The sequence below is a fragment of the Hippocampus comes genome, unplaced genomic scaffold, assembly GCF_001891065.2.
Source record: "Hippocampus comes isolate QL1 unplaced genomic scaffold, H_comes_QL1_v1.1 scaffold82, whole genome shotgun sequence".
Classification (NCBI taxonomy): Eukaryota; Metazoa; Chordata; class Actinopteri; order Syngnathiformes; family Syngnathidae; genus Hippocampus; species Hippocampus comes.
Genome location: NW_017805135.1, coordinates 4,180,522 through 4,193,083, shown reverse-complemented (window position 1 = coordinate 4,193,083; position 12,562 = coordinate 4,180,522). Strand labels below are relative to the sequence as shown.

At 46.1% G+C, this 12,562-nt stretch overlaps 1 protein-coding gene across 1 annotated transcript in view; it reads right to left on the bottom strand.

Moving 5' to 3' along the window:
- Positions 1-11,096, bottom strand: part of LOC109513867 (junctional adhesion molecule C-like) — a 20,054-nt gene extending 8,958 nt beyond the window's left edge. Inside the window, exon 1 of the mRNA XM_019866560.1 lies at positions 10,729-11,096. Within this exon, the coding sequence (XP_019722119.1) occupies positions 10,729-11,096 (368 nt within the window). The remainder of the gene's footprint in view (positions 1-10,728) is intronic.
- Between the last annotated feature and the right edge of the window lie 1,466 nt (positions 11,097-12,562).

The window sequence follows — 12,562 nt, the reverse complement described above, 5'->3', positions numbered from 1 at the left end:
CCAGTGTATTCGGGCAGGAGGCGGGACACACTCTGAACTGGTTGGCAACCAAGCGCAGGGCACACACAAACGAATAACCATCCACGCTCGCACTCACACCTAGGGACAATTTAGAGAACAGGTGTCGAACTCCGGTCCTGGAGGGCCGCTGTCCTGCATGTTTTCCAAGTCTGCCTTTTGCAACACACCTGATTCAAATGATCAGATCATCAGCAAGCTCTGCGCAAGCCTGACATTGAACCTGTTCATTTGAATCAGGTGTGTTGCAACAGGGAGACTTGGAAAACATGCAGGACACCGGCCCTCCAGGACCGGAATTTGACACCCCTGGGTTAGAGCGTCGACCTCACAGTGCAGTGCAGAGGGTTCAATTCCAGCTCCGGCCTCCCTGTGTGGAGTTTGCATGCCCGGTCCTGCGCGGCTTTTCTCCGGGTGCTCCGGTTTCCTCCCACATTCAAAAAACATGCATGACAGGCTGATTGAACACTCCAAATTGGTCCTTGGTGTCAGTGTGAGCGCGAATGGTTGTTCGTCTCTGTGTGCCCTGCGATTGGCTGGCTACCAGTTCAGGGTGTCCACCAAGACAGCTGGAAGAGGCTCCAGCATGCCCGTGACACTCGTCAGGATAAGCGGATTCGAAAATGGATGGATGGATGGAAGAACGTACATTCTTGCTCCTGTTCAACCTTCATTTTTTTCTTTTGTGTGAAAAATTCATTTGACCTTGGGGCCGTTCCGGATAAACGAATGTATTCCTCAGTAAACACTCAAAATATTTACGTTGTCCTTCATGAAACAGGAAGGGCCCGTTTGTTGATGGTGGTGGTAACAGCTTGGACTTGACGGAGGTCTTCTCTCTCCGGAGTGCTATTGGGTTGCTTCCCTCCTCTGAATAATGCACACATTTTCTGGCTGAAAGTATGTATTTACAGTAGGCGGATTCAATTTGCTGATGCTTCTCTTGGGGTCGCTACGCTCCACCGAGTGCCACTCCAGTTGTGTTTATGAAAGATTTGTATTTTCCAGCACTCTCGTAGAAGAACACACCTTTGCAGGCACAGACATGTCATACGACGAGCATCATTGCCAGAGGAAATTACCGCAGTGGCGTAACCTTGTTGCGTGGCGCCGTAAAGTGCACACCAATGCTGGCGTGTAACAATGACACGCTCGGCCAAGCGGGGAAAACTCCCAACAATAATTGAATCCTCCCCAAAAGTGCACAAATACACCAAACATCCATGCGAGATGGAAATTAAAAAAAGATAGAGCAAGCAAGCAAGCAAATGCGTTGATTCAAAAGAAAAGTGCTGTTCAATTAATATGTGGTTGTTCTCTGGCGGCACTTTGAACATTTTACTTGTGAGGGGAGCAGAAGTGCTGACACTTAAAGAGCTACACATCAGACGAGTGAATGATAATAAGACAGTCGAGTGACCCTTATTTCACCTTACAAAGGACTTTCCCCATCACTCATATTTATGACCACATTCTTTGTGCTGTTCTCACACACACACACACACACACACACACACACACACACACACACACACACACACACACACACACACAATCACTGGAATCAACACGATAGTCAAATCCACTGCAGATCTCTATCTGACGATGAAATGTGCAAGGACGGGTGAGAGGTGTGCCATTTTCAACCGTAACAACCAGTGGTGTGCAAAGCACCATGAAGTCCATGTTGGCCACTGTTCAAAATTCATCGGATTTGTTCTGATTTTGAATGTTGCCCTACATTAACCCTTTCATGGACAGCGGTTACTACAGTGGACAGTTTATCATGTGATGAGGTTACAAAGTGCACGAAAGGGTTAAAATAGAAACCTTCCTGTTGATGTTTAACTTTCCATTGCTCCCATTCCATGTTTTCTATGTTACACATACAAAAAAAATCTGTTCTTTCACTTTTTTCCGTTAGATGGAGCAAAATTCGAGGTTACAGAGTGCATGAAAGGGTTAAAATAGAAACCTTCCTGTAGGTTTTTAACCTTGTTAGAGGTACCGAACCCGAACAGTTCATCTGCACATTCACCGAACCCTTCATTAATGAAAAATAGAGGTGATTTTTTTTTTTTTTTTTACAAATTCAAGACATTAAAAAAAAAAATGCATTTATTAAAAACTGAAACAAAGTAAACACAATTAATGGTAGCATGATTTTTTTTTTTTTAATAATAAACAAAATGAACCAGCCAGTGATGGCCAAGTGGGCTTATCGTAACTAATTGACATGTTGAGTTGGGTGTGTCTTAACCTCCATGGCAGAGACTCTGTCGAACCCCTGAGACTGATTCACTGAACCCCTAAGTTTCGATCGAACCCAGGTTAAGAACCACTGCACTACCTATGTAGGGGGGCGGTGGGGTGGGGGGGTTGAAAAGAGATCAATTGTTTTTTTGTATGTCTCATTATGGTTTATGAATTATCTTTGATGGTGTTGTTTTCCACTTTCGCCATCGACCGTGCCAAACTCCGCAGACTGCTTAGTTGCTCTAACAGAGGCATTAAGGCGAGGTTAGCATTGGGATGTATTACGGTTGGTGCCGAGCCAAGTCACATTGCCAGCAAGCAGCATCACCTCCTCTTCCCCATTCGCCGGGGTAGCTGCGCGGCCAACGGCCCCATACTATAGTTGGGATAGAAGGCAATCAGGCCACACTTTGAAGTTATGGCGCCTCGGCCTTGTCCAAGCGGTCAATCAATGTTCCCTTTTTGCTTGTGTTCTCAGTGCATCAGCGTGGGCCGTAAAGTCCACAAGGCTGTTAAATAGGTGCGCTCTTGTCCGACAATCTGGACTTCCTGGCAGCCGCCGCGTTGTCTCAGGACTGGAGGAGCGTGTCGGGGCGTAAATCTTCTGGTCGTGACGGCGCTGTGCACTGAGCGGAGGGGCTGATCAGCAGCCCATTTACAAGGTGGGAGGTAAAAGGAGAATGATGTCGTAAATACACTCCACCCAATGAAGACACACATCACGGAAACATCTGTCTGTGCTTTCGCATTCAAAAATATATGTCCGTCCATTCCTATTCAAGCATTACGCAATATGTCACAACCACACCTGAGGCAAGATAATCAGAGACAGCGCAGCTGCGCTTGAGCGTAAAAACTAGCACATCCTGATTTTTGTGCCTGTGCAAACTTCGTTTAGCATGTTGGGAATTTGGCAGGCGGGCCTCTGCCATGCTGGGCATTCCGGTGAGCGCATTTCCGTTGACCTGTGCCTGTCGCACCTGACAATTTGGTGTCTGAAAGTGGAATAAACTTTAAACCAGCTGGAACCACCTGTAAGTATTGGCGCAGGTCGGTAAAACATGGTTTGGGTTGAATTGAGTTGCAGGAAAGCAGTTTCTGGGCTCTGCAGATATGTGAGACAGATATATCACGACAGTCTGCATAGAACCTTCCTAATCATTCTAGGAATCGGTGACAGAACTTTCCATGACGTGCCTGTTTAGGAATGGACAGACTGATGTTGAAGTACTACACTGTTGTCATGATGTGACTGGTTTGCGAGATGTAAAAAAGAACATGCATGTGACTAGATTGATGTATAAAGTAAATGGGCAGACATGTTTATGTCATGTGTGTGAACGGGAACTCAGATGTTTGCATAGGTGTGTATGTAAATGGGACGGCCCGGTGATTGAGTTGACCTCACAATGCAGAGGTACCGGGTTCGATTCCAGCTGCTGTATGGAGTTTTCATGTCGTGCCTGCGTGGGTTTTTTCCGGGTACTCCGGTTTCCTCCCACATTCCAAAAACATGCATGGCAGGCTGATTGGACACTCCAAATTGTCCCTAGGTGTGAGTGTGAGCGCGGATGGTTGTTCGTCTCTGTGTGCCCTGCGATTGGCTGGCAACCGGTTCAGGGTGTCCCCTGCCTACTGCCCGAGGACAGCTGGGCTCCAGCATGCCCCGCGTCCCTTGTTAGGATAAAGCGGTTCAGAAAATGGATGGCTGGATGGATGAATGGCTGTAAATGGGCAGATATATTAACTTTATTTACATATGTAAATTGACATTATGTGGTTATGTGAAAGGTCAGACTGACATTTACATTAAGCTAGTCTGTCTGCTCTCAGCCGCCATTGTAAATACGTACCTCACCATTCATATTCAATTGTCCATGTTTTTCATGCTTTCCTGCTGTCTTAATGGTCGACCAGGCCAGACCTATCACTATCACTGTATGTGTGTGGGCCTCATTAGAGCCTGTGGAACCTGTGCAGCGAGCGCACTTGTTGTCTGCCAGTGTGGCTGTCAGCGCCCGCAGCGCGGTGCTTTTAATTAGCATGCCATTAGGCCCGTGGCTGCGGGCACATGTCGCAGAGCAATCATGGTGGTGATTCACGCATTGTCTCGTACGCACGCGTTCGTAATTGAGCCGCACGCCACTTTTACGGAACATGCAACTTCGCGACATAGATTAAGAGCCTATTTTCTGTCGATTTCGTTTGTAATGGCTGTGCGGTTTGCAATGCCGGGTTGCAAACATGAAACTAAAGTAGACGCTGAGAAATTATCTCGTCAAGATCAATGTTCCCACTTATGAATGTGATGGGCATTGTTCTGTGTGAATTTTAGCTTGCAAAATCCTGATTGTGGATAATTTGATCAGGAATGGCGAGCGCACGTACGGCCACCCCTCACTGTGGTGTTGTGTCCCCTTGGCCACCCTACCGAAAAGGTTCTGGCTGTGCCCCTGGTTATGTCATGTTTTGTGGTTGATGTCTTGTCCTGTTTATTAGGGGTTTTGTTTCTGTCTGTGCTCGTCAAACTGGTCCTTTGTGTCTACCAATCAGCTCATTCAGCCACTCGCGTCTTGACCGGGTGTCCCTTGTTGTCCCGCCAGTTTATTTGTATTCAGTTCTCTGCTTCCTGTGCCTTGTTTCCTTTCCTTTTTGTTCATTTGAGATTAAAGTGAGTGTAATTCTGCCTTGCCTCCTTGCTTCCCTGCAATAACAGTACTCTTAAATAAATACAGTTCTTCCTTTGACATACGCGATCAAAATGTAACCCGTGAGATTAAAGACCAGTAGTAAAATATATATGTCTCAGAATGGAATGTGAACGACTAGAAACGTAGGTTACTGGTAAATATGAATAAACAATGTTCGTATGATGTGAACGAATTAACAGTACGTAGATGGACACTAATGTTTACATTACGTGTATGTGAGTGGACAGGCAGGTTATAAGTTGTGTATGCGAATGGACAGGCAGGTGTTTACTCTTTTTCTAGTGCTTTTTCCTCCAAGCTAATCAGAATTGACACTGTGTCATGTTCCACAGGGGAAGGTGACGCTTTTCCACCATCCACTCATAAATACTTTGAGTGGCCTTTTTTTATTGCTGCAGCTCCCCATTTCCTCCCTCGCTCAATCATCATCCAGCCGAGAAGTAGTGAGTTGAGTAAAGGAGAGCAACCTTTCCTCAGGTCATTAGCGTCTCCCTGCCAAAGGTACCCAGACGCCATCGCCTCGCGCTCTTTTTACACACCGCAAGGCAGACGAGAAGAATATGTTTCTGCTTAATTAAACCCACTCCTTCTTTTAGCTACAGTATTTAAAGCAAACGGTCGGTTTAACAACTTTTAGCAACACTAATCGGGTAATTAGTCACAAGCCAATCATTCATACTTTTTACGGGCATGATCAGACGGGAGGTTCTGCATGCCACGATTGGCTTTATTATCTCCACAGATGTAAAGGTTCACGTCCAGGTGCCATTGTTGTCCAAGCCATCAGCAGCCTCAAAAATGTCCATAAAAATGATGGTATGACAGTACGCATGTCAAGCTAGTAGTTTGCGATGTACATCAAATTCTTGCCTTTACGGGTTTTGATCAGAATTCGCCTTTGGAATCCTCTTTGTAAAAGACAGTGGCACCTCACTACTCATGGGGGATAGCGAACAACCCCTATTGCGAATCATGAAAACCCATGAATCATTGACATTCATATAACCCCTAACCCTAAACCCAAAACTAACCATAACCCTAAACCCTAAACCTAACCCTAACAATAACCCCTAACCCCAACCTTAACCCTTACCCCTAACCCCGAAACCGTAACCCTAACCCTAACCCGCTAACCCTAACCCTAACCCCTAACCCCTAACACCTAACCCTAACCCCTAACCCTTACCCCTAATCCTAACCCTAAACACTAAACCCTAACCCCTAACCATAACCCCAAAATCCAACCCCTAACCCTACCACTAAACCCTAACCCCTAATGCTAAACCCTAACCCTAAACCCTAACCCTCACCCCTAACCCTAACCCTAACCCTAAACCCTAACCATAACCCTAAAACCTAACCCTAACCCCTAACCTCTAATCCCAAACCTAACCCCTACCCCTAACCCCTAAACCATAACCGTAAACCTAACCCTAACACAAACCCTAACCCCTAACCCTTAACCCTAACACTAACCCCTAACCCAGGGGTCGGCAACCCAAAATGTTGAAAGAGCCATATAGGACAAAAAAAAAACAAAAACAAAAAATGTCTGGAGCCGCAAAAAAAATTAAAAGCCTTCTACAAAACTTACAATGAAGGAAACACATGCTGTATATATGTAGGAGACTGGACTGTCTCAGAATTGTTTATGTTATTCATTCCTTTGTTGTGTGTTCACAAACGCCCCCATAGAATTTATTTTGCAATTTCCTCGCTTGATTTTTTTTTTGTTTTGGTGCATTATTTTCGCTTTTCTTAGTGTCAGTGAAGTGATCATTAATTTCCGTCTTTCTGAGGCTGTCTTTGACCCGAACCCGAACCCTAACCCCCTAACCCCTGACCCTAACCCCCTAACACTAACCCAAACCCGAAACCTAACTCTAACCCCTAAACCCTCCCCATAACCCTAACCCCTAACGCGAATGGCAACCCTAACCCTAACTTAACCCTAACCCTAACCCCGACCCCTAACCCCTAACCCTAACCCCCTAACCCCCAAACCCTAACCCCTAACACCTAACCCTAACCCTTAACACCTAAGCCTCCTATTGTCCTCATTTTCTGTATACATCCTGTGTCCTCTGGGTCAAAATGACCTGTCTTCACTAAACCCCCAATATAAGCATCTTAATTGAATTTCAAACACCAAATTTCATATTGCTTGAAGAAACAATTTGTCCTTCACCACAGTATGTGTGATATAGTTCTCCCTCTTGACTTGTATTTCTATAGCTAAAGAAAAGAAAACAATGCGTGAAAAGGAGTTTTGGATGCATTTTTATTCATTCCAATGACTAAAGTTTCTTTCTTTCCCCCTCTCCCCATTGAACAATTTAAGACAATACAAAACAATACAACACAAAAATATGAAAAATAACAGATCCCATTCAACTAATTATCACATGTAGCGCAGTATGCAAGTGCACAGCCTTTGCAGATATATTTCTTACACCTGCAGCACACAGTATGTGTTTTACAGTCCTTTTTTTGAGGGCAGAACTGGCATCTATTCCTCTTACTTGCCCGAGCTGTGGAAGTGGCTATGGTAGCTGGATCCTCAGGTTTGTCAGGACCTCCTGCACTCTGAACAGCTTTCACAACTGCTGCTGAGGCTTCTGTGCAAGAGACCTGCTTCCTTCGTTCAATGAGTGGAGTTACCAGTGGCCTTCCTAGCTGCTCCAGGAAATATCCAGGTCGGGTTGATTTCTCTCCAGATCACAAAGGCATTGTAGGAGGAAACATCAATGATGTTGTGGAAGATGACCAGGGTTAGGTGTTAGAGTTGGTGTTTAGGGGTTTGGGTTGGGGGGTAGGGTTAGGGGTTAGGGTTTAGAGTTAGGGTTAGGGGGGTTAGGGTTCGGGGTTCGGGTTTGGTTTCAGGTTAGGAGGTGAGGGTTAAGGTTAGGGGTTAGGGTTTAGGGCAGGGGTGCCCAACCATTTTTGTCCCAAGGGCTACTTTTCAAGGAGCCAACCTCTGGAGATCTACCGGTCCCCCCCCACACACACACACAAACACACATACGTATTTTTCTCATCTTTTTCCTTTTGTAATTTTTATTTGTTGATGTTTTTTTAGTTTATTTTTGTTGAGTACGATGTATGCCATTGATACTATTGTTACTTGTTATAAATAAAGGGGGTGGAGCTTCCCTGTAGTTCGTCTGACCGTGACAGTGTCCTGAGGCACGTCGAGAGTTCAGCAGTGCAGTGGTAGTGACCACACTGAAAATAAGAAAACGTCTCCAGTGTTGTGCCTCGAACCTAGTGTAGTTATCTGAAATGATGTCTACACAAAACCAGAGAGAGACTTCCGCGCAAGAAAGATCAACAATTTTAGACAAAGAAAAGTTTTACATTTACATCCAGCCCAGATTGTAAACCTGGCGCAATCAGCCAGCAGTGGCTTCATTTGGGGGAGGGGCCACAACAGCTCCCGGCGTTGCTCATTGAGAATAAAGTGCTTTCACCACACAGACTCCAAAAGTCTCCAATAACACCAGAAAAAGTCGCTCGATTGTTACAAGTCACTTTTTTTGAAAAAAGAGTCGCTTGAGAGGATCTGAATACTCACTAAATATAGTGTCAAAGTCGCGAAGTTTGGCAACACTGACTTCCTGTCATGTCATTTAAAAAAAATAAAATAATTTTTTTTTCCAAGACACCTCGCGGTCGCCTTGGGATCAGTCCGTGGTCGTCGACTGGTTGGGCACCCCTGGTTTAGGGTTAGGGTTAGGTGGTTAGGTTTAGTGATAGGTTTAAGGGTTATGGGTTAGGGTTCAGGGTTAGGGTTAGGGTTGGGGTTAAGGGTTAGGTTTAGGGATTCGGTTCGGGATAGGGTTAGGGGTTGGGGTTATGGTTAGGGTTAGGTGTTAGGGTCAGGGATAGGGTTGTGGTTAGGGTTTGGCTTTGGGGTTAGGTTTGGGGTTAGGGGTTTAGGGTTCGGATTAGGGTTAGGAGTTAGGGGGTTTGGGTTCGGGGTTAGGGGTTTCGGGGTTTGAGTTAGGTGGTTAGGGTTAGGGTTAGAGTTAGGGTTAGGGGATTAGGGTTATGGTTAGGGGTTAGGCTTTAGGGTTAAGGGTTAGGGGACAGACTTAGGGGTTAGGGTTAGAAGGGTTCAGGGTTTGGGTCAGGGTTGGGGTTAGGGTTTTGCTTTGGGGTTAGGTTTGGGGTTAGGGGTTTAGGGTTCGGATTAGGGTTAGGAGTTAGGGGGTTTGGGTTCGGGGTTAGGGGTTTCGGGGTTTGAGTTAGGTGGTTAGGGTTAGGGTTAGAGTTAGGGTTAGGGGATTAGGGTTATGGTTAGGGGTTAGGCTTTAGGGTTAAGGGTTAGGGGACAGACTTAGGGGTTAGGGTTAGAAGGGTTCAGGGTTTGGGTCAGGGTTGGGGTTAGGGTTTTGCTTTGGGGTTAGGGGTTTAGGGTTCGGGTTAGGGGTTAGGGGATTTAGGTTAGGTTTCCGGGTTAGGGGTTTAGGGGTTTGAGTTAGGGTTAGGGGGTTAGGGTTCGGGGTTAGGGTTAGGGGGTTAGGGGGTTCGGGTTGGGGTTAGGGTTTGTGATTAGGGGTTAGGGTTAAGGTGAAGGGTTAGGGGTTAGGGTTAAGGTTAGGTGTTGGGGTTAGGTTTAGGGGTTACGGTTAGGGTTCGGTTTTGGGTTAGTGTTAGGGTTAGGGTCAGGGATAGGGTTGGGTTTAGGGTTTGGCTTTGGGGTTTGGGTTGGGGGTTAGGCATTAAGGTTAGGGTTAGGGGGTTAGGGTTCTGTTTCAGGTTTGAGGTGAGGGGGTTAGGGTTAGGGTTCGGGTTAGGGTTTAGGGGTTTGAGTTAGGGTTAGAGTTAGGGGCCAGAGTTAGGGTTATGGGTCAGGGCTAGGGTTAGAGGGTTAGGCTTTCGGTTATGGGTTAGGGTTTTGGGTTAGGGTTAAATTTAGGGTGGTTATGGTTAGGCTTGGGGTTTGGGTTAGGAGGTTAGGGTTAGGGTTAATGTTAGGGGTTGGGGTTAGGGTTAGGGGTTAGGATTCGGTTTCGGGTTAGGGGTTAGGGTAAGGGTTTCGGGTTAGGTGGTTAGGGTTCAGGGTTCGGGGTTAGGGTCAGGGATAGAGTTGGGTTAGGGTTTGGCTTTGGGGTTCGGGTTGTGATTAGGCGTTAGTGTTAGGGGGTTAGGGTTCAGTTTCAGGTTTGGGGTTAGGGTGTTCGGGTTAGGTTTCGGGTTAGGGTTTAGGGGTTTGAGTTAGGGTTAGGGGGTTAGGGTTCGGGGTTAGGGTTAGGGGGTTAGGGGGTTCGGGTTGGGGTTAGGGTTTGTGATTAGGGGTTAGGGTTAAGGTGAAGGGTTAGGGGTTAGGGTTAAGGTTAGGTGTTGGGGTTAGGTTTAGGGGTTACGGTTAGGGTTCGGTTTTGGGTTAGTGTTAGGGTTAGGGTCAGGGATAGGGTTGGGTTTAGGGTTTGGCTTTGGGGTTTGGGTTGGGGGTTAGGCATTAAGGTTAGGGTTAGGGGGTTAGGGTTCTGTTTCAGGTTTGAGGTGAGGGGGTTAGGGTTAGGGTTCGGGTTAGGGTTTAGGGGTTTGAGTTAGGGTTAGAGTTAGGGGCCAGAGTTAGGGTTATGGGCCACACACACACACACACAAGTTAAAACACTAAAAGTCTCAGGGCCAAGCCATTTGGCTTTCCTACATAGAACCAAATATGAACCAAACAGAAAAAAAACAGCTCCGAAACAGGTAGATCTCTGTTTGAAAAAAGGAAATCACTTCCTACCTCAGTGGGCTGGCTTTGATCCCAATGTCATTTTGCAATCTCAGATTCTCATCCTCAAGAGTGGGGCTTTCAAAGTCGAAAAGGGATTTGACTTTGGCGGCAATGTCACCAACGTCAATATTTGCACCAAATGAATAACACATATAGCTGACTTTAGGCTCGATGGATGCAAAGTCAGTAAAATGCCTCTCAAACTCCGACGAGATGCTCTGAACATGCTCCTCATAATGCGCACTGTCAAGCTGTATCACACCTTTCCCTTGACGTAGTTCTGCTTGCATGTGAGGGAAGTTGCACAGGTTACCAAGCCGCAGCTGGTTGGACATCAGCTTTAGCTTGCTTTTAAATGTGCTCACTGACCTCATCATGTTGACTACATCTTACCCTTACGCTGCAGCTCTAAATTCAATTCATTGAGCTGGCCTGTGAGATCAGTGAGGAAAGATCAATCTAAAAGCCACTGTTTTGTCCCGCTAACAAATCCCATGAAAGCATTAAAAATATCCTCAGAACCTGGTGTGTACTTTTAATGGTAAAATGGTGAGTAGCTCTTCATTGGTATTTCATTGGTGGAAAATTGTAGTTCTTGGATCGTTTCCTCTCAGCCAGGGGTGACATATGACGTATTGGGCACCCCTGCCTTGACATCAGAGGTAATTCGCTGAGTAGCTTCGTGTTTAGCGCCGTTGTTTGCGCATGAGTGGTAATTCAGTCACCTGATTGGTTGCCCTTTGTGTCAATCAAGTAACGGGATTGATGATTGGCTGACGTAGTACGTCCTGTGTATTTAGTGTCGTTGTTTGAATGGTCTTGCCACCACCGAGGCATTTTCAATGCTTGTCGTATGAAAGCCCGGGAGCCGCATTGAACCAGCCAAAGAACCGCTGTAATCGTTAACTGCTCGCTACTGTTAACAGTGGTCAACTTCCAGCAGCGTTTCCAATTCATCGGTAAGGAAAGTACCTATTGGCTGTCCTAAACGTCGCTCAAAGATGTCATCAGTGCATCTGATTTACTTGGGGGATGTTTTTTTTGCCTTATCTTTTTTTCTTTTGTAATTTTTATATGTTGATGTTTTTTTAATTTATTTCAGACAAAGAAGAGTTTTACATGATCGTAAATTGTAAATCTGGCGCGATCATCCAGCGGAGGCTTCATTTGGGGGTGGGGCCACAACAGCTCCTGGCGCTGCTCATTGAGAATGTGCTTTCACCACACAGACTCCAAAAGTCTCCAATAACACCAGAAAAAGTCGCTCGATTGTTACAAGTCACTTTTTTTGAAAAAAGAGTCGCTTGAGAGGATCTGAATACTCACTAAATATAGTGTCAAAGTCGCGAAGTTTGGCAACACTGACTTCCTGTCATGTCATTTAAAAAAAATAAAATAATTTTTTTTTCCAAGACACCTCGCGGTCGCCTTGGGATCAGTCCGTGGTCGTCGACTGGTTGGGCACCCCTGGTTTAGGGTTAGGGTTAGGTGGTTAGGTTTAGTGATAGGTTTAAGGGTTATGGGTTAGGGTTCAGGGTTAGGGTTAGGGTTGGGGTTAAGGGTTAGGTTTAGGGATTCGGTTCGGGATAGGGTTAGGGGTTGGGGTTATGGTTAGGGTTAGGTGTTAGGGTCAGGGATAGGGTTGTGGTTAGGGTTTGGCTTTGGGGTTAGGTTTGGGGTTAGGGGTTTAGGGTTCGGATTAGGGTTAGGAGTTAGGGGGTTTGGGTTCGGGGTTAGGGGTTTCGGGGTTTGAGTTAGGTGGTTAGGGTTAGGGTTAGAGTTAGGGTTAGGGGATTAGGGTTATGGTTAGGGGTTAGGCTTTAGGGTTAAGGGTTAGGGGACA